At 36.2% G+C, this 26,367-nt stretch overlaps 1 protein-coding gene across 1 annotated transcript; it reads left to right on the top strand.

Annotated features, from left to right (window-relative positions):
• Positions 1-26,245, top strand: clmna (calmin a). The gene is made up of 13 exons (XM_059520076.1): positions 1-406; positions 13,264-13,325; positions 14,690-14,785; positions 14,875-14,958; positions 15,055-15,147; positions 15,916-16,109; positions 16,193-16,386; positions 16,977-17,059; positions 17,151-19,121; positions 20,593-20,756; positions 21,173-21,251; positions 22,210-22,268; positions 24,602-26,245. Exons 1-13 carry the CDS (start codon positions 322-324, stop codon positions 24,765-24,767), a joined length of 3,330 nt encoding a protein of 1,109 aa, XP_059376059.1. The 5' UTR covers positions 1-321; the 3' UTR covers positions 24,768-26,245.
• The last annotated feature ends 122 nt before the right edge of the window (positions 26,246-26,367 follow it).

Genomic DNA, 26,367 nt, shown 5'->3' on the forward strand with positions numbered 1-26,367 from the left:
GGAGGTAGTGTGGGCGTGCACTGAGAATCCTGCAAACATTAACCAGGTGGTTTTTCCTCGCACATTTCCCTCTCATTTTCCTCCTCCAAGCTGCGCTGGAGAGACTTTCCCGTGCGTCACGAGGAATCAAAGTAACTTTACTGGAGCAATGCGGGAGCCGAAGCCCAGTATCTCTTCGGATCCAGACCCCTGAAACCCCCACAAACTCCACTCATGGCCACCGCCTGGTCACCCGCCACATAGAGCACTTTGCAAGAGAGAAACCTAACGAAATCTCGGGACAGGAGCTTCATTAAACGAGCGCCTATCTGTTGGATCCAGATGGCGGGACACGAATGGGATGATTGGTTTGAAAGGGAGGAACTAATCGGGCAGATCAGCGACATCCGAGTGCAGAATCTGCAAGGTAAGAGTGCTGGAGGCATGGGATGGGTAAAAGAGTATACATATTTCATGAACATGAACATTTCTATATGAAGTAACTGGAGTCGTATGTCAATGTCTCCATTCACCTTTCGCTATGAAAAACCGATACACTTACATTTAACAATGTACCGGCGAGATATAACCGTGTTGCGCTTTAGGGTTTCATTATGGCAAGCCATATTAACATGCATTCATTAAAAACGTACTACAATCTGTTTTTTTTTTTTTTTAACTCATACCTACTTTTCTAAATGCTAATACATTGACCTATAATGACTAATATTTTCAGTCTCGTTATTAACTGTTAAGTATTTAGATACACCAAATTTTTTTTTGTATAAGTTTATTTTTGGGTTTGTTTACACACACAGCAATTTACATTAACATTGATTTTCAGGACAGTTGGTGATTTCTAGTAAAACTAGCAAAAGAGGCCATTACATACAACATAGTTCACATTTTTTTAGCATCTCACTCTAAGTTTTGCATTCTTAAGATCACTTGTTAATATTTTAATATGCTGAAACCTATCTGACTTTGAATTAGAACAGATACGAATTAACTTTTGTTCAGGCAACCCATCAGCTAGTTGGTACTTGAGCAGAAGCATTATACTAGTGTGAGGCTACTGGATAAATATTACTCTTAAAAATAAGTTTATGCAATAAGTACAAATAGATGCTAGTTAGTTATTCATGGAATAAATGTTACAGCAGCTTAAGTGTATTTCTATTCAGCACTTTGTATGATTAGTAACTTGAGGCGGTTATAACGGTATAATGTTGAGAGTTCAAACAAACATAAAAATCTAAATTATCTGTTGTATCATAAACATGATGCAGTACTTATGAATCACTAAAAAACTGCTGAATGAATCAGATTTTTCATTTTCATAGACAACTTTCTAGATAAGGGATGCAACAGTTATCTTGAGTATAGTCTGCGTGTATTCACCTGCAAAGCAGCATCCAGCCCATTTGTTTGATGCATAAACAAGAATAAATCATTATCCTGGAAAGAACTGATCTAATGAGCAAGGAGTTTTACACATCACTGATTGTCCATGTTATTAGTTTTGCCACCAATTACTTTAATGTGCACCGTTAATCGTTGCTCAGTGTTGGCCGCAATGGCCGGTGGCATTTTGGGGCTGTTTTGTGAGTTTAGTATTGCAGGTTGCATGACTAAAAATATGTCATGCCATAAGAAAATGAAAATTATGGCCTGTAAAGTAGCACTCTGATGAACCTTTAGATTGAATGTAAGCCCTCTGCTCATGTGGCCTTGTGCTGTTCATTGAAATAAGGATTTAGAATGTAATGTGGCTCGTATAGGGCTTAGTGGCAGAGAAATTACTGTAGAATATAAACGAAACACTGCAGAAAACAGATGCTGGAAGCAGATTACATAACATCTTGATTTCATTGAAAGAGCAATGCCCTCTGCATTGGACCACTGGAATTTCAGTGCAGTGTTCCCATAGTCGGGCCTTAGAGTGCTTTCCAGATAAGTGGGATGCAGACTCATCTCAGTGCATGACTGCCACAGGTTTGGTTTAAAAAAGGAGCCTAAATCCATATCTGTATTAAATGTGCATGTGTGGACACACTTCCACACATGGTTCTTACCTCATGTTATCTCCTCTCCAAATGAAGATTTGCACAAAATAGTAGGGGCCAATACATTATTTGGTTTTAACTTGAGAAATTACATTATTATTAATAATACAGATAGAGGTACAGCCGATCATTGCATAAACTAAAACTAAATCAGACACCTAAATATTATATATTTCTACAGTTTCCTATTATAGTCATCATATTTTGCTAATTATGAAGCTCAAAAAGACTAATTTGTCAGCAATTAAAAAAATCAGGTTTTGAGGGTTGGTAAAATAACATATATGCATTACAATATCCTTAATTTAAAATTTTTAATGTTAACAAAATATGTAATAAATAGACCAGTTACCAATTAGCAGTTGCTAAAATTAAAAAAGTTAAATTTGTGTTGTCATATTTAGGGCTGCAACTAACGATTATTTTGATAATCGATTAATCTGTCGATTATTTTTACGATTAATCGATTAATCGGTTTATGTACTTATATTTTAGTTTTTTCAATTTTTTCCCCAAATAAATTATTAATAAATGGTCTTTATCCTTCAGCATAGATTTTTAAGAGATTTTAACCATTTTGCACTGTCATATCCTCATCAAAATATACCTGGAGTTGTTTTATTGTGTTAGTAATCCTTTGTCGAACTCTTCTGCAATCAGAACACTGACCCATACTCAAATTTCACAAGGAGATTTCAAATAATGTTTTCACCATGGCAGTCCTTAGAGCTCCTAAAGTAGTTTAACATCCCGAACAAAGCTTATTAAGGAATCTTTCAGAACATATTTTCACGAAGAATAAGGATAAAACTAGAGCTGAAACAACGAATCGATTTAATCGATTCAAATCGATTATTAAAATAGTTGTCAACTAATTTAGTCATCGATTCGTTGCTAAATAACTTATTTGCTGTAAGCGGCTCATTTCGTGCATATTTCAAATCTGCGGTGACCAAAGTGTGGCAGTAATGAGCCACCGGAGGTTTTACTCAGCCAGTACAGCAGGAGAAGTAGCGAATAGCCAATAGCTGGCCTCGTTTTATGTCACGTGCTTCCCGAACAGCGTCTCTGCAGCATTCAGCAGGATGTGGGAGTACTTTATTTTGGGCCTTCAAAAAAGAAGATTAACCTGTAAACTCTGCACTACTGAACCGTTTAAGGGGCCGTTCACATATCGCGTCTTTTGCGCGCTCATGTTCGTTATTTCCAATGTAGGCGCGCAGTATGCACGTTCATAATGGAAGCGACGCACCCGTTTTTCCAGGCTCGTCCGCACCGCATCGAGTTAAAAACATTTCAACTCAGAATGCGTCAAGCCCACCGCGGGCCATGTGACAAGAACTAAATAATCAGTTTCATCCTTTCCCGTAACAACGTTAAAAGCTCAGTCAAGATGAAAGGAACAGCTGATCATAGTTGTATATGGATTTCCATTTTGAAATAAATTTAGTAGCAGAGCTACTGCAAGCGATTTTTTGAGCTGCAAATCCATTTATTCTTTTGTTGAAATTTCCGCGTCTTCAAGGAGAGAGCACGTCATGGTTGCTTAGCAAAGGCAGACGCCTCAGGGGCGCTTCTGCCCGAGCGCTTTGGAAAGGAGGAGAAAGCGGTGCGCCTAGTGTTTTCCACGCGTTTTTAGGCGCGATATGTGAACGGCCCCTAAGACTTTTATTTGTGCAGATTCTCCAGTACAATGTTGTTTGCAAATGTTTAGTTGTAAAAGCTGATAACATTGCTTTTTAACAGTTAACATTTAAAGCTTTACAAACATGTTCTGTGATCAGTTTGTCATTTACCAGTTCATAATTCAGTCCTGCAGCCTAATTATGACTGAATGAGAGAGTTCAATGTTTAAAGAAATTTGAAATGCACTTTTTTTTCCTAAGTATTCACTGCTCTTTTTCACACAGCAGGTTTTTTTCTGATGGATTTTACTTTAAATTGTGAGTTCCATTCAGGTTTCATGCCATTGGCACTTTATTCGAAGGATTCTTTACAATTTCACAGCATAAGCTATAAAGCTGTTTCCCAGTAAATAATAAAATACAACGCACTGCAATCTTATTCTGTTTTATCCTTATTCTTCATTAAAAAAATATGTTCTGAAAGATTCCTTAATAAGCTTTGTTCGGGATGTTAAACTACTTTAGGAGCTCTGAGGACTGCCATGGTGAAAACATTTGAAATCTCCTTGTGAAATTTGCTAGAGTATGGGTCAGTGTTCTGATTGCAGAAGAGTTCGACAAAGGATCACTAACACATAATAAAACAACTCCAGGTATATTTTTGATGAGGATATGACAATGCAAAATGGTTAAAATCTCTTAAAAATCTAGTTGAATGATAAAGACCCTTTATTAATAATTTACTTGGGGGAAAAAATGGGATAAACTAAAATATAAGTACATAAACCGATTAATCGATTAATCGTAAAAATAATCGACAGATTAATCGATTATCAAAATAATCGTTAGTTGCAGCCCTAGATAAAACAGAATAAAATTGCAGTGCATTGTATTTTATTATTTACTTGGAAACAGCTTTATAGCTTTTGCTGTGAAATTGTAAACAATCCTTCGAAAAAAGTGCCAATGGCATGAAACCTAAATGGAACTCACAATTGAAAGTAAAATCCATCAGAAGGTTGTCCAGAAAAAAAAAATTGGACACACACAAAAAACCTGCTGTGTGAAAAAGAGCAGTGAATACTTAGAAAAAAAGTCAATTTCAAATATCTTTAAACATTTACCTCTCTCATTCAGTCATAATTAGGCTGCACGACTGAATTTTGAACTGGTAAACGTCAAACTGATCACAGAACATGTTTGTAAAGCTTTAAATGTTAACTGTTAAAAAGCAATGTTATCAGCTTTTACGACTTAACAAATTGCAAACAACATTGTACTGGAGAATCTGCACAAATGAAAGTCTTAGGGGCCGTTCACAAATCGCGCCTAAAAACGCGTGGAAAACGCTAGGCGCACCGCTTTCTTCTCCTTTCCAAAGCGCTCGTGCAGTTGCGCCCCTGAGGCGTCTGCCTTTGCTAAGCAACCATGACGTGCTCTCTCCTTGAAGACGCGGAAATTTCAACAAAGGATAAATGGATTTGCAGCTCAAAATATCGCTTGCAGTAGCTCTGCTACTAAATTTATTTCAAAATGGAAATCCATATACAACTATGATCAGCTGTTCCTTTCATCTTGACTGAGCTTTTAACGTTGTTACAGGGAAGGATGAATCCGATTGGTTAGTTCTTGTCACATGACCTGCGGTGCGCTTGCTGCATTCTGAAAAGTTGAAATGTTTTTAACTCGATGCGCTGCGGTGCGGTGTTGGAAATAACGAACTTGAGCGCGCAAAAGACGCGATATGAGAACGTCCCCTTTTTTGAAGGCTCAAAGTATAGTACTCCCACATCACGCTGAATGCTGCAGAGACGCTGTTCGGGAAGCACGTGACATAAAACGAGGCCAGCTATTGGCTATTTGCTACTTCTCCTGCTGTACTGGCTGAGTAAAACCTCCGGTGGCTCATTACTGCCACACTTTGGTCACCGCGGATTTGAAATATGCAAGAAATGAGCCGCTTACGGCAAATAAAAGTTATTTACCAACGAATCGATGACTAAATTAGTTGACAACTATTTTAATAATAGATTTTAATCGATTAAATCGATTCGTTGTTTCAGCTCTAGTCATATTGGCCATAACAAACTGTTGATTATCTGTTATTATTGGCCAGTAAATTCCATATCACCTTATTCCTCTTAAATAATGCTTAAATATTTTAAATTATCTCTTAATTACACTGTAAAAATGGAATATGAACTATTGTAATATGTTGACCAAATTAAGCAGGCAAAAACAATGTGTATGCTTCTAGGAAAGCATCTGTTTGTATTCAGTGTTCGGACTTGGTCTGTAAGTGCTTTTCTTTTCATAAAGTAAAGGTTTATGAATCTTCTAAAATGGTGATAAAACAAAACCACTTGCCACGAAGTAGAGCACCGCTGATGATGGCAGTATTTAGTACCTATAAGAGTCCCACATCTGCTGAAGCATTCTGAAGTGCTGAACCAGAGCCAGTGTGCGCTAGGGTAGAAAAAGTGCAATAAAGTAGCGATCAGTGCGACTATACTGGGCTCTCTCTGGACTAAATAGTTTTAGAGTTGTCAAGCAGGACAGGTTTTCATATGAAGTGTTGAATGAGAAATTGCTGAAGTGCCCCCTCCCTCCTTGCTTCACATGCACACTTGGAGGCACTTATTTTGGAAAGCGCTGTTCTACATTAGAAGGCTTTTCAAGAAGAGTTGACCGTAGGGTAGAAGTCTTTGGTTTGAGTTTGCAGAAACGTCTGGAAATCAGGACAGAATCTCCCATTTTTATGTGTAATTTTCCTCAGGCAGCTGCAGCAATTCTGATAACTCACTTAAAGTCCTCCCTTCTGTTCCCTGTTTATGCATGAAACATGATGAAATCTAAGTAGTTCATCCTCGATGTGTGGATGTTGTTTGTTTGGTTCGAGGGATAATTCGCTCCAAAATTAAAATTCAGTCATCATTAACTCAGTATTTGTTGTTCAAATATCTCCTTTTGTGTTCCGCAGAAGAAAGTCATACAGTTTTGGAAATGATGACAGCTTTTTCATTTTTGGATGAACTAAGCCTCAAAACCCAGCATTCATATGTATTTTCTAATGGGAGTCCATACAATGCAATGCACCATTCACTAAAATGCAATGTACTTTTTGAAAGCGATTTCCCTATGGTTTTGCTTCAAGCATAGTTCAGTATTTTCTTGGAATTACTAGTAGTACAGTACAGTGTTAGTACAGTGTCTAAAGGACCTCGGAAACCTCGGAATGTGACTGCCATTTCCCACAATCCTCCTTATTTAGATCTTAGGGATTCTGTTTTTTCACTAGACATCTAAAGCCGTGTCATCGCTGAAGGAGAGCCATACTGTAGGTGTACCAATATCTATATTTAGCCGGCACTTTCTCCAGCACGCATGAGCGAATCTCCTGTCTGACATAGGCTGCATGTAAGGAGGATGCAGCTGAGTGCTAGAAACCTCTGCAGCTGAGAAATGATGTAAGCCTTGTTAACTCTATAGTTTCCAAGCCAGTTACTGGCGAATCTGATGGAAATGGACAATTGTGGTATTGCTTTAATCACGCTTTGCTAATGGGATGTTATAGTCTGCTATGCAGCATCATTTTAGGCTTTCATATTGATTGTGTCATGGAGACAGTGGCCTGGCAAACTGTGTGTATTTTATTAGTGATGCTTGCCAAGGAAATCTATGAATCATACTTCAAATTATGCAGCTTACATTTTTTTACTTTGATGATTTTTAGATGATAAAACTAAAGAATCCTATAGCGTTACAGTGAAGAACATTTTAGCAAGTGTATAGCGTCTTGTAGGTGAGATTTGGATGAGGATGCAATATATTTTATTAATGTTTATTACATATATTATTATACTTGGTGTCAAAAAATAAATAGATTTGAAGTGTATAATGAAATTGTCTTATAAATCCTTTAAGCTGTCAGTATTCTATAATTCACCTTTTGTACTCAGAAGTAAACAGGAAGACTTTCTAACTTTGTGATTTCTGTGGTAGTTGCCCGACTATTTTTTTTTTTTCTGTTTTAGGAACATATTTATTTCTGTTTTAGGTAATGAGAACATCAAGAAAGCTTGAAATATTATTATCTGCAGGTGTTTCTGACAGCTGGCACAGCCCAGTAGTGATGAATAGTATCCTTGTTGTAAAACCTGTGCTTGCTCTGTCAGTTTTATAAGTAGACTCATTGTATAAAAGAGCCTAGTTTTCCTGATTGGCCAGTCGTCATGATAGATAGATGATAGATGATGATATATGGTGTAATGTCTTGGACTTAAATTAATAGCAGTGTTCATGATGATAAAATATCCATGCTTTGTCTCTTAAACAGAATATTGTTGGATAATCAATGAGTTGCATAAAAAGCTCAGGGCCTCTGCTTTGGTTTTATCCTCGTGATACACAAATCGTCAAGAGTCAAAGGGGTTTTTTCCATGGCAGTTTTGCAAAACTGTCAGTTTTACATTGTTCACTGTAGCTTGCTTAGGGAGAGAAACATGCTCTAATTGATCTTGCATAAGAGTCTCTTGGTGTCAAGTAGAGTTTGGCTTTTGTGAAAGGATTAATTAAACTCTTTTGGCTGACAGATATCAGCCATTGTCCAACAATAACACCTCTTCTCAGAGCTAAACGCTAACATTTTGTGTTATAAACATATACGCTGTCAAACAAATTTTTGAATATGTTTTGTGCATTGCTTCATTCACCCACCAATGTTAAATATTTCTTTCTCTTCGTCTGTTTATACATTCTGCACATCTGTGATCGGAGGTAAGCTGTTTTCTCTTGACATTGCACAGCCTGACTAGTTATCTCATTCCCAGTCTAGGGACAGAAGTACGAATTGTTTGATGTTTAAAAAGTGCAGTTTACACTGTGAAGTCTTTAAGCCTCGGAAACAAATGTAATTGTTACATTTAATCCCATTTTTTAAGCATAATATGGCTATAGGCTTACCATTAAATTGGCAGCCTACCCAAATGAGCAAATTTAAGCAAGCACTATGTAAGTAGCTGGCAAAATGTGATACAGTAGCATTTATAACCATGCAATTTGGCTTGTTTTTCTGCCAGTGTTTCATTGTTACCCAGCATACAGAGTTTGTAACTTCTGACTTTCTTATAACTTTTTATTGAACAGATTTCTGTTGTTGTATACTTCTGGGGATCCTGCACTGGCCCATCAACTTCCAATGAGATGAATGGCAAGGGTAACAGATTATATAGACCTCCTTGCTTGCAACATAAATCAAACTCTTATGTTGGGCTTTTGGAAACCCTTTTCATGAGAAGACTACATAATTGACTGGTGGTTTCTATTTGATGCCCCTCTCGTACCATTTATGGGAAACTTTCCTGTTTAAAATTCACAATGTCTCCTGATGGCAAGAACGGTTGGTTTCCTGCTGGATGATATCTCACTTGGCAAACCCATTCTTTGCATGTTAAGCAAATAAGAGTCACATGATTCTGAGTCTCTGTGTACTTATCAGGTGAAAACAGACTCTGACTGAAAGTAAAGAGTCCTGAATGATAATGAATCTGGTAACTGAGACTTAAGTGATTTTGCTAGTTACTTTATCTGAATTGCATTTGATTCTTGTAATATTTGACAAATCTGAGGATTTTGAGAGAAAATTATATATATCAGAGAGATGGTTCTCCAATCGCATTTGCATTTCACCAAAAAATTATGTCATTCTGTTTGGACAAAGCATTGCTTTGATGGACACATTCACGTATTAGAGGATTTTTAGTTTTTAGCTTTGAACATCTGTGGATCTCACAGTGCAGACTTTGGGTAAAATAAAAATGTGTCTGTGTCATGTAATTTTTAAGAGAGATGTGGGAACATGTAGGAGCCGTTCACTGAGAACTGAAAATAGAGCAGAGTTTGCTTTAAGCAAAATTATTGCAAATCAGCTAATACTTAGCATATGAAAAAACTCAAAGCATATTTCTAAAGCCATGTTGTTATAAATTAATACAGCCCTTGAGATAATGCAATAACATTAATTAGGGTTGCAACAACTAAATGATTAAATAGTTTATAAAATATATTAATGACACCGATGTTTCATTATTGATAAGTCAGTTTATTCATTAATGGTTTAATTATTGATTAGATGTAGAGAACCTCCATTAGTGATTGAAAAATGCATTTCTATAAAAAGCTAATTTATAGAATTTGTTTCCTGGTAATTTCATGCAGTTCAGTCATAGTTTTTCACAAAATCTACAAAAAAAAAAAAAAAATAAGAAAGAAATATAGAATTATTTTTGCACAAAGGATAAATAATTTGGATTGTGACATTATTTTATGACAATAAGAACATATTAATTGTTATTACCTTAATGTAAATGTCTTATTAAATTTTTTTTTAACTCTAAAACTTGCTTCTTCAGTAATGAAAATTGCAAAAAAATCGAATAAATGACCATCCCATTCTGATCTCTGATGGAATATTCAATCAATCAAAGATTAATCAGTGGTGTTCATAAATTTGAGTCACAAACAGAACTGCTGATCACAGCAGAACAATCAAACTGTCCTAACAAAGATATTTTCATGAAAGGTTCCAGCTTTGCTCATGTTGAGCCCTCATACGGCCAGAGTTCAGGCCAGTTTGTCATACTTGAGAGCTCAAAGCTGTCCTGCGCAGCCAGGCAGTGGCCTTTTGTGTTTATGAGCGCTGGCTCTTTGGAGCTGGAGGACGGCCCCCTCATTAAACAGACATGGTCTGTGTAGAAAGATGGAGAGGACTGTGTTCTTGGCTGGGGCCCCTGGCCTGAAATGCTTTATAGTTCCTTCCGCAGGAAAAAAAGAAATGAAGGCTGGTGTGTTAATGTTCTTAGTGATTTCTACAAAGGGATTGCTTTTGTAGTTGTATAAAACTGATATTGCCTCACTGAACATCAAAGTTATTATCTAGTTTCATATCTTATGATTGTATGTAGTACACAAACATGTATTACCTTTCATAGGAACCGTTCACACAATACATCTTCTTGTATTCAACATCTAGATGAGGAATCTAAGGAATATTGGTACAATATCAATGTCAATTATTTTGTACATTTATATTAACTTTACCATCATCAAACACTTTAGTTAAAAACACTAATTTTAAATATTTAGCAATTAGTGACTTATGATTTGGTACATTAAACTCAATCAAATGTACATTAAAATATGTTTGGATGATGCATATATAAATATGTAGATTATTTTAGTAAAGAACAGACTTCATTTGTTTTTGTGCTCTGTAGGTGATCGAAACTTAACCAGCCGGTATATCATACTGGGGCTGTTAATGCAAAGGCAGCCATTAGTAACCAGAATCCTTTGCAAGGATTAACAGTTTATTAGGGCTGCTCAGAAAGAACCAGTTCTTGGAAGCCAGGAAATTGCAAAACACTGTGTTGTTTCATTCAACTTTGCATTACGTATTTAGTAGCTCCTTTGTTTTTTTTGTCAATATGGAACGATATGAAGTCACATGGAAAATATAGATAAACGTGTAAAAAACAGGGTTTTAGCTGACGTAATTTAACACTAGTTCATTTCAAGGAGACATTTAACGGGGGTCACAGTATCCAAACACTGGCTTGTATTCTGAATAATGAATTGTCTGCCAAAATCACTTGTATTAAGAAAGCGCTCAACTGTGAAGCATTTATGGTGTTATTAAATGTGTTGTCACAAAAAAAATGGTTTCAGTTTGGACACTCTCTGAATGTGCACTATTGTGCTGTTGAGTTCAGTGTATGTGGCGACATGCCTAGACTTCCTGTTTGACTGTTCGGTCATTATTCCATCATGGCATTTGGACCACAGTTATTGATTACAGCAAATGGAGCCTTTATGTTTTGGCAGTGAATAATGAATGAGGACAGCCATGCCTCCAGTGATATCCCCATCAGGATCTTCGTGTTTCTTGTGTGCATGCACCTATAGAATCCAAATGAGCCGCCGGCAGAGGAAGAGAAAATTTGAGAAGAAGCCATTCATCATGAGGTAGACTGTGTAGACGCTCTGCCTGACGGATCATATAATCAAGCACAGTCTCGTGGGAGTCTCCCCGACTGCCACCATCTCTCTAAGCCAGATGTCTTTTATTTCCAAGAGTGTACACAAGGTCCAAAGAAACATGTGACCTTTCCTCCCAAACATTAAGTAATAGTAACCACTTGGTACCATATTAACTTTTTCACAGTGGAAGCAAATTGTTACTGGTCATAAGTGAGTTTTTTTTTTATTGTTTTTGCACTGTTGATGAAGAATGATGACCATACATTCTCTTTTTCCCAAACGTGTCATGATTCCTTTTCCTATTGACATGCTTTTTACAGTTATCATACATTATATGTTTGTATTGCTTTGACTGTTCTCTGTAGATCCCACCTTCTCACATGCCACAGTTGGACAATTGTCAACTTTTAAGTCATTACAGATATGAAAACAATAGGGAAACAAAAGCCAAATCTTGGGACATTTTATGCAATTTTGAAATCCCGGCCAGGATATGTCTGGGAAAAAGATAATGCATGTTCACCCTACAGAAAATGCACAGTTAGCTGGTTTATGAGGTAACAGGCTTGTATAATAACTACATTTCCCATCATTCTCTGTGGCAACATGAGAAGGATCAATTATAGATAAATCATCAGTTACAGAACTAATCTGAATCCATTTCTTTTAATATTGTTTTGTAAAAAAGCTTAAGTATTTGTCAGTGCAAGTGCAACATTTCAAATTAAGATATAAGATATTAAGACATAAATATGTATAATTTATTTATTGGTTAACATAGTATTATGTGTAATTGACATTGCTTGATTATTTATACAGTAAATGTTAACTTGCTCAAGGTAACTAGATAATGTGCATGTATTTATTATTTTCCAATGCAGTGCTAATAGTATTTGCTTATGCAATTTTCTAAAATTTTTGGCGCAAGTGTAAATGTTTTATTTTAATTGAATGTGACAATTAATGTAAGCAACATTTTCTGTTTACAAGTTTGTTCTGTTTGTGTTTCACAAACAAGCAGACAAAATAGCAATAAAGCAGTTTACATACAAATCGTAATAAATATAGGTGTTTCAAACTGGGATTTGCATAAACCGTTTATGATAAAAAAAAAAGTTTAAGGCTTTTTCATGATGTTGTTAGCATATTAAGTATAACTGTTGTGTGAAACTGTATATTAAAACGCTCTCGCTGATTTATTGTATACTTGCTGTGCATTAATGTTTGTTCTTCATGTCAGCACTACACTTGGAGCACAGTGTCAGTGCATTCTTAGTGTAATAATGCAAAGACAAGCACAGGTTGCCGTTGGCTCCTCATTAAATAAAACGGCTCAGTGGAGGGCACTGGTCATTTCACCTTGACTGTAATGATCGTGCTCTGTTTGGCCTTTGTTGCCATGGTGTGCTCACAAGTGAGCGATTGCTCCAGGTCACATGTGATTAATGACAAAGAGCTGTTGTTTTAAATGAAGCAACTTCTTGCCGTTGCCATTTCATCTCTGTGCATCATTTACCTCCTCTGACGTGACGCTGTTGTTTTTGTTTCTCTTCCAGTTGAGAGGGAGGTGGTGCAGAAGAGAACATTTACCAGATGGATGAATCTACATCTAGAGAAGGTCTGTAAAAATTCATTTAGATCCTATGAACCAAGCAGATGTAGTCTATAGACTTCAGATGTTCAGAATTTCATCGTTGCGTACCTATCCAGCCATCTTTGTGCTGGCAACACATAGCCTAATACAAACAGGAAGTGAATGCCTCTGTCTCTCTGCTGAATTATTAATGTAGGAAATTGAAATTGTAATTTCTTAGTATTAATTATGCATGAGGTTGAAACATTAACCTAAATTGTAAGAAGAATATTAGGCCTGAGGAAATGTATTTTGGGGAAGTAGTGGTTGAAATGTATTGTACTTTTTTAATACAGTTTAATTGCTTACTAGAATCATTTTTGAATTAGTTTTTCAAAATGCAGTTAATTGAAACATATATAATATATAATATCTTAACTATTGTTTTTTCAAATTAATTCAGAATGCTTCTTAAGTTCAGTTTTACTTACAATAATAAAAAATGATATTTTAAAATATTTAACAGTTACAAAAAAGTGTTCTTTGATTTTAACTGTCTGAGACTCCCTGCTTCCACTTTCACTCTCAGATTTTTCCTTCTCCTTTCATTAGTTTCCAGAAATGGCGAGACAGACACAAAACACACATAAACACACATAGATTTGAATGAGGCATTAGTCATTGAACACAACAGCGGGGCGACTCGTTTCAGCCTGCTCTTTTGTTTTCTCTGGCAGCTCTCCGCTGGTCTTCTTGTGTTGTAGACAGCTTATAGATTGTAGTGCTTCCATTCTTCAGAGTCTCATAATACTGACTGAAAACACTCAGCGATGAATCCTTTGTTTTCATACACAATGTCACTCTATTCTGTGACCCCGAGTTTGGCTTCTTCTCAAAACTTCGACCCACTATTGGACAATTACACTTTGTCTGATTTGTTTTGGTGGAAAATTTCACCCTTAAACCTCCAGTTTCCACTGTTGTCCCATCATATCCTTTTTATTCTTCTGGGAAATGTTCTCAACATACATACATGTGTTGGCTTGTTTTAAATCATATTCTGTAAATAAATCACTCAGAATGAAACCTAACTGCTCAGAGTTCTCAGTTTTGTTTTAAGTATCAACTTTTCACGTCTTGTCTCTTAAAAATAAAGCAGTTTTGACCTAATATAATTGATTATTTTATGAATATTTTAGTATTTAATATTGAAATCTTTGACCTTTGATTGCAAACTCTCTGAAACAATGAGAAGCATTTGATCTCTGACTTTTAGGACAACAGTAATTGATATTTGGATTTTTTTTAAATATTCATTTGCATTTTTCTCACCTTTTATATTTATAGATTATGACAGAAATATAATATTTCTTGATTTTGCACAAACTGCATGTGTTTTTGGTGTGCAGTGCAACCCTCGTCTGGAGGTGCGGGATCTGTTTCGTGATATCCAGGATGGGAAGATTCTGATGGCTCTACTTGAAGAACTCTCAGGATCTAAACTGGTGAGAATCATTTCACTAGATTTTCTGAATCATATTACTTCATCTGTTCCCATGAATGACTAAGAAAATGCTGACCTTTGACCTTTCAGCTGCATGGCTTTAAGCCATCCTCGCATCGTATTTTTAGGCTCAATAACATCGCCAAGGTATTGACATTTTTGGAAGAAAGAAACGTAAGTATCATTTGATGTCACACACCCTCACAAAAAGCAAATAAAACATCCTGAAAGCTCTTCCTGAAAGTGTGATGAATCTGTTTCTGGTTATAGGTGAAATTAGTCAGCATTGATGCAGCTGATATTGCAGATGGCAATCCATCCATAGTTCTTGGGCTTATCTGGAACATCATATTGTTTTTTCAGGTAGCGTAATCTTGTTTTCTACCTGTGTGTTTCTTTATTCATAAATCTTGTTTGAATTTGGATTAGACTACATTTAATTGGATTTATTGGGGTAAATATTTAAGCAATTAATTAATTGGCACTCAAGAGTCTTTTCTTTGTGGGTTTAAGTGGCTGTGGAAAACACAGAGGTCTAATTCGACCAACAATAGCATATACAGCACCTTCTAAATCTCTTGGCAATGCATGTGATACAGTTTATTTTCAGGGTTCTTTAAATAGACGTTTCATTTTAGTATTTCTTTAGCATTTGTAACTATGTAAAAACCTTTACTGTCACTTTTGAGCAATTCTATTCGTCCTTGCTTGAAATAATAATAATTTCTTAAAATAAAAATCTTACAGTTATACACATTTACAGTATACAATATACAGCATATTTAAGTGGATTTAGTGGGATAAATAGTTAAACATTGGATTAATTGCAATTCAAAAAACATTCCTATGTGGTTTTAAGTGGCTGTGGGAAACAGTGAGGTTTAATTGGACCAGTGGTTGAATATGCACATTCTGAATCTCTTGGCAATCGCATAATATTGGTTTAGGGTCCAAATGTGCACTAATCTTATCTAGTTTTATCTAGAGACAAAGCAACTCTTTTATCACTTAAGAGATCAGTGTCAGTGTTAAGATAGGAAAAGTGTTTACTTAGCAGGATGATAGGAAAAGCCACACGCTGAGTAATTGCCTGTCGTCTACTTGTTCAGTAATGACCTGTTTGTATTACAGATCAAAGAACTCACGGGGAACATTAAGAGTCAATTCCCTTCCTCCTCCAGCCTGTCATCCATACCCACCAGCTCTGATTCAGACACTTCCCACTCCAGCACACCCTCAGATGAGAGAAAACCAACCATTGCTCCAAGAGGTCATGGAAGGGTGATCAAGACCCTCCTGCAATGGGTCCAGAGACGTACTAGAAAGTAAGTGATTTCATTGGCCACTGGGAATTTTTTTTTAAGTGAGCCGTTTATTCAAAGCATTGCTGGATACTGTGTTCTTCCAGATATGGAGTTGCTGTGCAGGACTTTGGAAAGAGCTGGACAAGTGGTCTGGCTTTCCTGGCTGTGATTAAGTCCATAGACCCTAGTTTGGTTGATATGAGAAGAGCGCTGCTCCGAACGCCCAGAGAGAACATTGAGGAAGCTTTCAGAACAGCACACTACAGTCTTGGGATCCCAAGACTCCTAGAACCTGAGGGTAAATATCAAAGTGTTGGATTACTTTGCAGCCCCAAAATGTATTTGTATTTGTACACTGAAGTCACACTTTAACATACATGAATGTAATTACATTACGTATCAAAATCAAGTGGCATCTGCAAATAAATAATGCTAGAATTTTCTTCTAAAAAAATTTTCACTTAAAAAATTATAAAGTATATATTTAATAGTTAATTATAATTATATATAGTTAATAGTTGCATAAAATACATTTAAATAACTCCTTGTTATTCTTAAATAGCTTTTATTATCTGTTACTTAAACATATAACAATATTGTAATTGGTTCTTGTAATAAAGTGTTTATAATGATCCTTATTTCTCATATATTTGGATGAAAGCTAAATTATTACATTTAAATGTTAAATTAATTGCACTTTGTTATTATGTTATGTAAAGCAAAATATATTCAATATTCAAGTCAGGTTGTGTCCAAATACCTTTTTGGGCCATTGTATTTACTTGTGTAACCAAATGAATCACAGCTACCTTCCATTTGCTGTAGCTTTGATTTGTTTTGAAATACATTTGCACAGTTTAACTAAAATGATGTGATATAACTCGTCAGATGTGATGTTGAACCCACCTGATGAACAGTCCGTAATGACCTATGTGTCCCAGTTTTTGGAGCACTTTCCTGGAATTGAGGAGGTAGGAACATTTCATCTAATTACATCACATCAATATAGAACAAGTCCTGTACTTCTTAACTAAATGTGCTTTGTTTAATTGTTTTCTATAGGATGACACATTAGATATTCTGGAGCGAAACAAAGTCGGCACTCGAATGAATAAACCTCCTGTTCGGAATGGAGTACAGAGGAAACGGGAGTCTTATATGGTCAAGAAAGATGTTATTCAGCCACCCCCGAAGATCTTCATCTCCTCAGTGTCTGAAGATCGTGAGCAGATCACCTCCCCAGTCCTTCCACAGACCCCTGAGGACAAACCTTGGGCAAGTGAAGGGTCATCGGTGGGTTCAAGTCCAAGTCCTGCAATTGACAAGCCCCTCTTGGACTTGAACACAGACGTGTCCACCATTAGCTCTCCGCAACCTTCATTCTCTTCGGATTCTGCTGTTAACTCTCCAGACTCGTGGAGCGAGGTACTTAGTGAGACTACTAAGTCTCACCGGATTAATGAGGATCCGATAATTGAGAGCAGTACTGCTGGTACCGTTGAAGCAGTGACCTCAGATTTAGGATCACCAGTTTCACAAGAGAGCACGCCGGAGGATAATTTGGACCGTGAGCTTTTCATAGATGAGGGAAACTATTCTCTCGGCTCCATGGATAGTTTACATGCCAAATCCACTGCGCTATCTGAGGAGGATGATGCTTACAAATATATCTTAGATCTGAAAGAAGAACAATCTGCTAATCATTTGCCCAGTGACGACATGAGGAATAAATCAGAATCTTTAGAACAAACCGAACCCAATCGTTTGGAACACCAGGAACAAGTCAAGCCATCGTCTGATGATTCTTCATGTTTGGAAAGTGACTCGGGATACTTTCAGGATAATAAGGAAGCCGTGACAGCTCAACCTGAAGATGAGAGTCTACTCACTTCCAATGTTGATGAAGAAGTGAGTGGAGATCTGGGATCTGGAGATTCCTATACAAAAGCCATGCAGAGGGACACTCTCGATTTGACGGATGGACCTGAGGAGAAGCCTTTCATATTTGAGGATGACAGTGAGCCTGAATGTCCAGTTCTGCAGTACGAGATGGTTTCTATATCAGGAAGTGAGGAGGATATTAAACTGTGTGCTGATTTGGCTGAAGAACCACCAGAGGAACAAGGCAAAAATCTTACAAATGGTCATTCTGAAACCAACGAGAAAAGTGACCTCTGTGATGGGGAACAAGAAGCTGTTTTGGAAAGCGAGGTGAAGGATGTGGTATTTGAGGAGCCAGAAGAACCTATCCCAGATTGGAGCCAAACAGAAGTTGAGATTCCTGATGAAGATCAAGTGTGTTATATGTGTGGAGGTCCTGTGGCAAAAAGCTCAGTTGAATCAAGCGAACAGGGTGACGATTGTCTGTCCCATTTAAACTCAACTGAGAAGGACTGTCATTCAGACTCGAGACATTTCATTGAATCAGAAGGAAACTCTGAGGACAATCCAAGGAAAAAGAACAATGAATTAAATGGAACTGTAAGTGATCTCAAGAATGAACCAAGAGAGAGTAAAGTTATTCATGAAGATCTGCTTATTTTAGGTAAGAGCCACTTGGAAAGTGGGTCAGATGGCGTAAGGAGGACAGAGTTTTCTCACAATACAAACAGTGAAAGCCAAGCTCAGGTTTCAGACAATACGGAGGCTGGAGGAGCCAAGGATAACAGACCTGTATCAGTAGTGGACTCCCACTATGAAGTTCTGAATTCAGTCACTGAAGCCAGTGTGGAGCCTCTTTCTGACACCAGCATCCATGATGGAGAAAACGACTCTACACCTTCCCAAAGCCCGCACAGACTGCATTCAGAATTTTCCAGCACTGAACTACCAATTGAAGAGGAGACCACCTTTGAGGACTCGCAGTTTATTATTGGAGTCCGTGGGTACCCTGAAAGACGTCCCGCAGAGCTACGCCTGTCCCTCAGCATGACTCCACTTCAGCCGGCACCTCCTAAGCATTCACTTACTGAATCGGATACAGACACTGAAGACACTTCAGAGGACCACGGCAGGGAATTTAAGTCGAGAAAGGTTATTTTTCATTCTCACTTTCCTATGGCCTAGAAAACAAGGCACAGTTTAATGCACGGACTGACCTACAAACAGAAGCAGTGGTATCAGCATATGAGTTCTTTCAAGGTCACGACCTCCTTTTCCAAATGTAGTTAACTTCAGAGCATTACTCAAAGTGATCTTTTCCTTTAATGATCTGTAACAGTTGCTATCAAGTCCTTTGAGTATAGCCCAAATATTCAGAGCCAAAAGTGCTAATACTGTATTCATTTTCCTATTTAACATGCTTTCATTTCCTGATTAAAGATTGATAGTTGAGATGAACTATGAAAGACAAGTTCAACTGGTAACGCTTTAGTATAGGGACTGATTCTCACTATTAACTAGTTGCTTATTAGCATGCCTATTATTAACATATTGGCTGTTTATTAGTACTTAAACTAAAAGCACATACATAAAAGCACATATTTTTCATGACTATATTCTACATCCCCATTCCTACCCAATACCTTAATAACTACCTTACTAACAATTAATAAGCACCAAATTAGGAGTTTGAGGCAAAAGTCGTAGTTAATGGCAAGAATTGGACCTTAATAAAGTGTGACTGTTCAATTCCCTCACATAACGAGTATGTGGATCAGCTCTCTGTAGAGTTGGGTTCAGTTACAGTGTCAAACATTGCTTTGTGTGGCATTCTTGGAGCCACACATGCTTTTATTGTTCATACTGAGCTGTGGTGCTCATATGGGCTGTGTCAGATCGAGTCTGGTTCATGTAATTTCTTTATTCTCTCTCCTTTGTCTCCAGTTGACGTTTTAATAAGAGTGGACAATAGCCAAAATAAAAAATAGATAGTGGTTGAGATTCATATATATAATTCATATTAAAAATGTAAAATAATTTATTAGTATGAATAGTATATCTTTTTCATATTTCATCTGAACTATCACTAACCTCTATATATACTAATGTTAGAAAGGGGTTGGTAAGATGTTTTTGTCCAAATGTTTTGCCTGGTCAAATTTTAATTATATATATATATATATATATATATTTTATATATAATGTAAAATACAATTTAGTCCTGTAATAGCAAAGATTAATTTTTAGCAGCCATTGCCTTAGTCTTCAGTGTCACATGATCATTCAGAATAATTGCTGATTTGGTATCAAGGAATCTGCTTAATATTTTTTGGAAACCACGATACATTTTCAGGATTTCTGATGAATAGAAAATTCAAAGGAAAGTTTTTATGGGACATGTCTTACTGTCACTTTTGATCAGTTTAATGTATTACTGCTAGGTAGAATATCAATTATTTAGCTTTTTAGTACTTGATCAAGTTATTGAAATACCTCAGTACTTGTTGCAGGGACAATCAATAATATTACTAAAGTGGAAGTTCATTACCTTAGGCCTGTATTCTGGATCTTGAAGTTCAGTCTTGTATTATAGATTCACTCTGTTCTACATGTGTCCAACTAGGATAGGGCGGGATACATGCATATCCAGGAGCAAAGCCCGTTTGACAGGCACCCGGGAGAATGGGGCGCGGTGGAGCCTGATTCACCCACTGAGCATTGTGAGACCGTTAAGACAAATGACGACTTGACCAGCACTGCTGCCACAGAAAACACTGGGGCTCTGAGGTACAGCTCTATTAATAGAGTCTGCTACAGATAGTCAGCCGTGCCACAGGGGAGCATTCTGTTTTCTGAAGGATGTGACCTCATAAGCCTCTTAGATCCATTGCAAATTGCCTTAAATGTACTTAATGTTTAGTTTTAAAAACTGGTTGGTGAACAGGTCATATCCATTTCAGATCAATGATGCAAACTTTTTAATCTTACAGCATGTCGTGTTAATGTAAAAAAACGTGTGTTTTCCATTTACAGCTGATTGAAGTCATGAAGTTTACTCTGCTTTTGGCCAGGATTCAATCCGTCATGACTCATGAATAAATCCGCTTAATTGTAACTTGGCTCCATATATGGTTTCTTAAAGTTCAGTGAGGCATATGAAACGTGTTTTATCAGCCATAACAAATTTGTCATTCTCTTAAAAGGGAAGGAGCTGAGACGGATGCAAGCCAACCTTTGACTACTATACACTTGAGAAAGGTCATTGACATCACTGAATCAAAGGTTTGTTAATGCAAAAGGTATTATTAGTTACAATAAAATGCATAGACATTAAAGGATCCAAGCTGTATCTATGGGCAAGAGTATTACAGAGACTCCTGGGTGGGCTCTTTTGACTTCTGCCTGTAAATAAGACCCAGAAAACACAAGAAACCACATAGCAATCTGCTAAACAATAGTCAGAACACCTAAGCAACCACATAGGAACAATCATTCAAATTTAAAAATCTCTTTGAATTATTTGATTGCTCATCCTCGGGGTCATCTTCTATATTTATAGGGGTTTGTGACAATGTTCCTGTTTATGCCCCCTAATTTTACAAACTTTGTAATGACATCAAATGTTTTTTTTGTTGTTGTTTTTTTTTAGAAATTAATATTTTTATTTGGCAAGAATGCATTAAATTGCATAAAAGAGGCAATAAATACAGATATAATATTATAAAAAATAATTTTTTAACATTTTGCTGCTCTTTCAATTCATCAAAGTGTCCTGAAAAAAAAAATGTTTACCCAAAAGATTTTCAACATGGATCATAAGAGGAAATGTTTTTGAGCTTTAAATCAGTATATTTGAATGATTTTTAAAGGATCATAGGACACTAAAAACATATCCATTTAAGATCCATCTTGGCATTACAGAAATAAAGTACATTTGAAATATATTAAAATATTAAACGTCTATTTTAAATTATAATAATATTTGATTGTTTTTACCATATTTTTGATCAAATTAATGCAGCCTTGGTGTGCATAAGAGACCTATGACTTATTGGAAAACAAACAAAAAGATCTCACTGAATTCAAACTTTTGAACGACATAATGATCTCAGCTTGCAGTGTAAGTTCCACATAGTTAAATTCGATTGAAGTTGACAGCCTTATTTTCTGGTACTACATTAATGTACTGTTAATTTACATGTTATTTGATTTCACCAATCTCTTGTTTTCTTTTTACTAGGGACAAAATGGGAAGGCCTTAGACCGCAGCAAAGTGGAGAGTACCATCATAAATAAAAGGTAATTTAAATGATATATTCAAACTGAATATCTTCAAGACGGATTAAGATAAACCTATAATATAAACCTTTTGATAAAGTTATCAAAAAAAAAAATTAATGCAAAACAAAGACTTGTATCTGTGATTCAGCCTGGGGTGTGGTATTATTGTAATTATCTTGTCTTACAGAAACAGATAATCCCAATTTCCACCCTAACCTCATGCAATGTAGCAATTGGAGTTGACTCAGTGCGCTTAAAACCTGTTCGGGCAAACACTTCCATCCCTGTTTTATTAGACCTCACATCAATAAAACAGGAGTGTTTGTATTTGTTCAGACTGGGTGTCTTCTTTGTACCTGTGATGGGAGTGTGTTTGGGGCTGTGGCATGGGTTGTGTTTATGCCCCTAAGGTATTTTTAATCCTCAAATCTACGATGCTTTATGTTGTCAGTTCCAGTCCTGCAGTGATGTAATTGAGTAAACGTTTGCAGCAACAGTAATCTAGGAAAGATGGAAGCACAATGTATTGGGACACACCGATACTTGCTAGCCTGAAACGGTTTTTGCAGTTATTTAACATGACAAGACGCTTTCTTGACTTACTTTTTTGACAAGTCACTTGACAAGCATTTGTGTCCAGTGGCGACATATTTTTATTAAAACCACAGTACAAGATGATCCATCGATATTTTTGGTTTGTTTTCTCGGAAGAGAAAGACTGTACATTTGAAATGTTTATCTGTTAAAGATTTAGTCAACTGTTATGAGGATACTAGCATATACTGTATATTAGGCTCAAAGCTAAAAGACACAGACTAATGCAAGAACAAAAAAAGATTTCATAGGTATTTAAAGGTATAGTCACCGAAAAATAAAAAAGATTAACATTTACTCATCCTCAGGTCATTTGAAATGTATATAAGAGATTGTTTCTTCATCACAACGGATTTGGAGAAATTTAGCATTAGGGATGTCCCGATCAGGGTTTTTTGTCCTCGAGTCCGAGTCCGAGTCATTTGATTTTGAGTATCTGCCGATACCGAGTCCCGATCCGATACTTCTATAATACATAAAAAAAGAATAAAGAAGAGCGAAAAAACAGATCCAGGATGTTCAATAAATTACATTTTGAAATATATTCAAATATAAAACAGCTATTTTAAATAGGCTAGTAAAAATATTTCAAAATCTTACTGTTTTGCTGTACTTTGGATCAAATAAATGCAGGCTTGGTTAATAGAAGGGACTTCTTAAAAAAAAAAAAAAAAAAAACCTTAACAAGCTTACTGTTCAAAAACTTCTGACTGGTAGTATAGGCAACTTTATTTTTTCTCTAATTTCTAGCTTTTAATTGGCTTTGAAATCTATAAATGCTGGACAATAACAAATAATAATGATTTGTTTATATACTACAAACACTGTTTATCACATAATAATGGAGAATAGTTTCTATACTGTAATAAATACTATGTCAATCAGCACTGCATTGTTCATACTTTATTTATCACCTGCTGGAGATGACTTGAAGAACAATTTATTGTCGTGATTGTATATTAATGTCTTCGTGTTTGCATAAGTTTCTGTTTTCCTGTGCGCACCACAGCATAGCTGGACGCTTTTGTCCATATTAGGAATATCCTGATATCAGCGCGAGAGCGTGCTCCGGCTTCGAGTATGAATGAAACACACACTGCATGAGAGTTTAGCGTTCTGTGATGTACATCTCGCTGTATCCTGGGTCCGAATGAAATATCAGGTCATGCGCAAACTATCATGTCTCTTTGAGTTTGAATCTATATTTATTCACACCAGCTCTTGAAAACAAAGTGATGTCATGCCGCACGCGTCGCTGTTTCTGTGTGGAGTCAAAAGGGTCTAACTCTGTGCCACCGCATAACAAAAGATGTGTTAAAAATTAATGAGAATATATATATATATCCGAGTCCTGATCGGGAGGTAACGTCCGATTCCGATCGAGTCTGAAACCACGCGATGGGGCCCGATTTCCGATCACGTGATCGGATCTGGACATCCCTATTTAGCATTACATTACTTGCTCACCCTGCAGTGAATGGGTGGAAAATTGTGGATTATTGTGATGTTTTAATCAACTGTTTGGACTCTCATTCTTGTGGCACCCATTCACTTCTGAGGAAATATTAGTGAGCAAGTGATGCAAAATTTTAATCTGTTCTGATAAAGAAACAAACTCATCTACATCTTGGGTTACTTTTTTGGGTGAACTATTCCTTTAAATTTATTTAAAGCAACAGTGTGTATTTTTTATCTGCTTGGTTTACAAAAAAATCGACTTGACTTATAGTTTGTGCACTCTTTTTGTTTCATTACAGCTCGGAGATCAAAACTGCTGCGAGTCCAGAAAGCACATATGACACAACCTTGTCCGACCTTGTCTACATCATTTTGGCAGCTTGGCTGTTTGTGTACTGCCTTCTTGTCCTGCCTCAGATTGATTTAAGGACGCTCCCTAAACTCCTTTTTAACACAGATGAATGACTGCAATATTAAAGTACATATATAAGAAAATTAATGTTCACACCTACAACTCTGATCATGTCCTTCTAGTTAAGGAATAGTTCACCTGAAAATTTAAGTACAGACATTCTGATAGAGAGTTTATTTTGTGTTCAGTGGAACATGAGGGTGAGGTGACAGAATGTATTTGTTGTTTGAGTGAACTATCCCTTTAACATGAACCAGGACCTCTGACCTAGGTCTTTAAGGTATAAATAAAAAAGATTGGCCATATTGATCAGCTTAGTTGCCTTTCGTATTTCCTTTCACATCTGCACACAAAGAAAAAGTGTTTTTTTTCTCTCTTGGTTGGAGGGTTTTTGTTTTCAGTCAACTTTTAACTGGGTAATGTTTGGATGCATTAAGTGCACATGGAGCACAATTACATAACAGATTATTTATAATGCTTCTGAAGAACATGCTTTCTTGCCTTTTATGTTGTTTAGGCATACATTATATGAAGAAAAAGCATCTGTAAGACTGTGCGCCTGTTTGTATGAAGTAAGTGAAGGTTTTTGGTATGCTTTAAAGCTATTATGCTATGAGATTTTGAATGTATCTTTTTTTTAAGTGATCACATTAGAAACACCCCTTTTATTTTTTGAATTATATAGTAAAAAAAAGAAGTTTTTTTCAGCACAAATACATGCTTAGATTATATTCTGCTAACATTTTTGATATGATAAGGCCAGGGTATTATGGTATAGATCTACATTAAGAAACATCATATAGGGCTCTCTAAGATTAGAGACACTTTTATGGTGTCAGCAGCACTTTTTTTTAAAAAACTCAAGAGAAGAACTGCCAAAGATTCAGTTAAAGATACGGAAACCTATCCCCAACACAGTGAACAAATTATGAATTTGCCTATTATTTTAATAATAAATCCTGCACTTACAGTAAATATTTTATGCATTCTACAAAAAGCAAGAGTACACAAGATAACACATTTATGGGTCATTTTACACATTTATAAATACAATATATTGAGTGAAATCATAATATTTTGGACACTGAAGGTGTTAGTGGTGGTTTTTAGGTCTCTGGACTGATATAAATCCCAAAACCGAAGGATTTAATTTGAGCCTGTGGGGCCTTTAATATGTTGTAAAAAGTTATTTCTTACGTTTTCCTAAATTGTAAGCTGAAATATCAACTGTACAGAACAGAACAAGCACACTGGCTGCTGAGTGCTAGTTGCATGATCATTGCAAATTAAACTGAACTCTGGCCTAAAACCAGAATGTTAATGCATCCTCATAAATTTATAAGCCAACAAAATATGTCCGAAATTGCAAACAAGCCAAACGTTCTGCATGAGAATGTGTATGGGAAGTAACTTGTGTCTTTAAACATTTTTTAAAGTGACCAAGTGAATCCATGTCCTGCTTTTATAATGAAAAATGTTACATTTTCATGTTTAAATGCACTGTAGTGCAATAAATGATATATCCTTTGGATGCCGTGTCTGTTGTGTGCTTTATTGTATTCTGATTTCATACATTTATCATTTTAATTTCTGAAAATGCAAGAATGAAATCTTAAATGTAATATTTAGTCTACTTTAGTCTCAGTGTCTATA

Source organism: Carassius carassius, chromosome 32 (assembly GCF_963082965.1).
Source record: "Carassius carassius chromosome 32, fCarCar2.1, whole genome shotgun sequence".
NCBI lineage: Eukaryota > Metazoa > Chordata > Actinopteri > Cypriniformes > Cyprinidae > Carassius > Carassius carassius.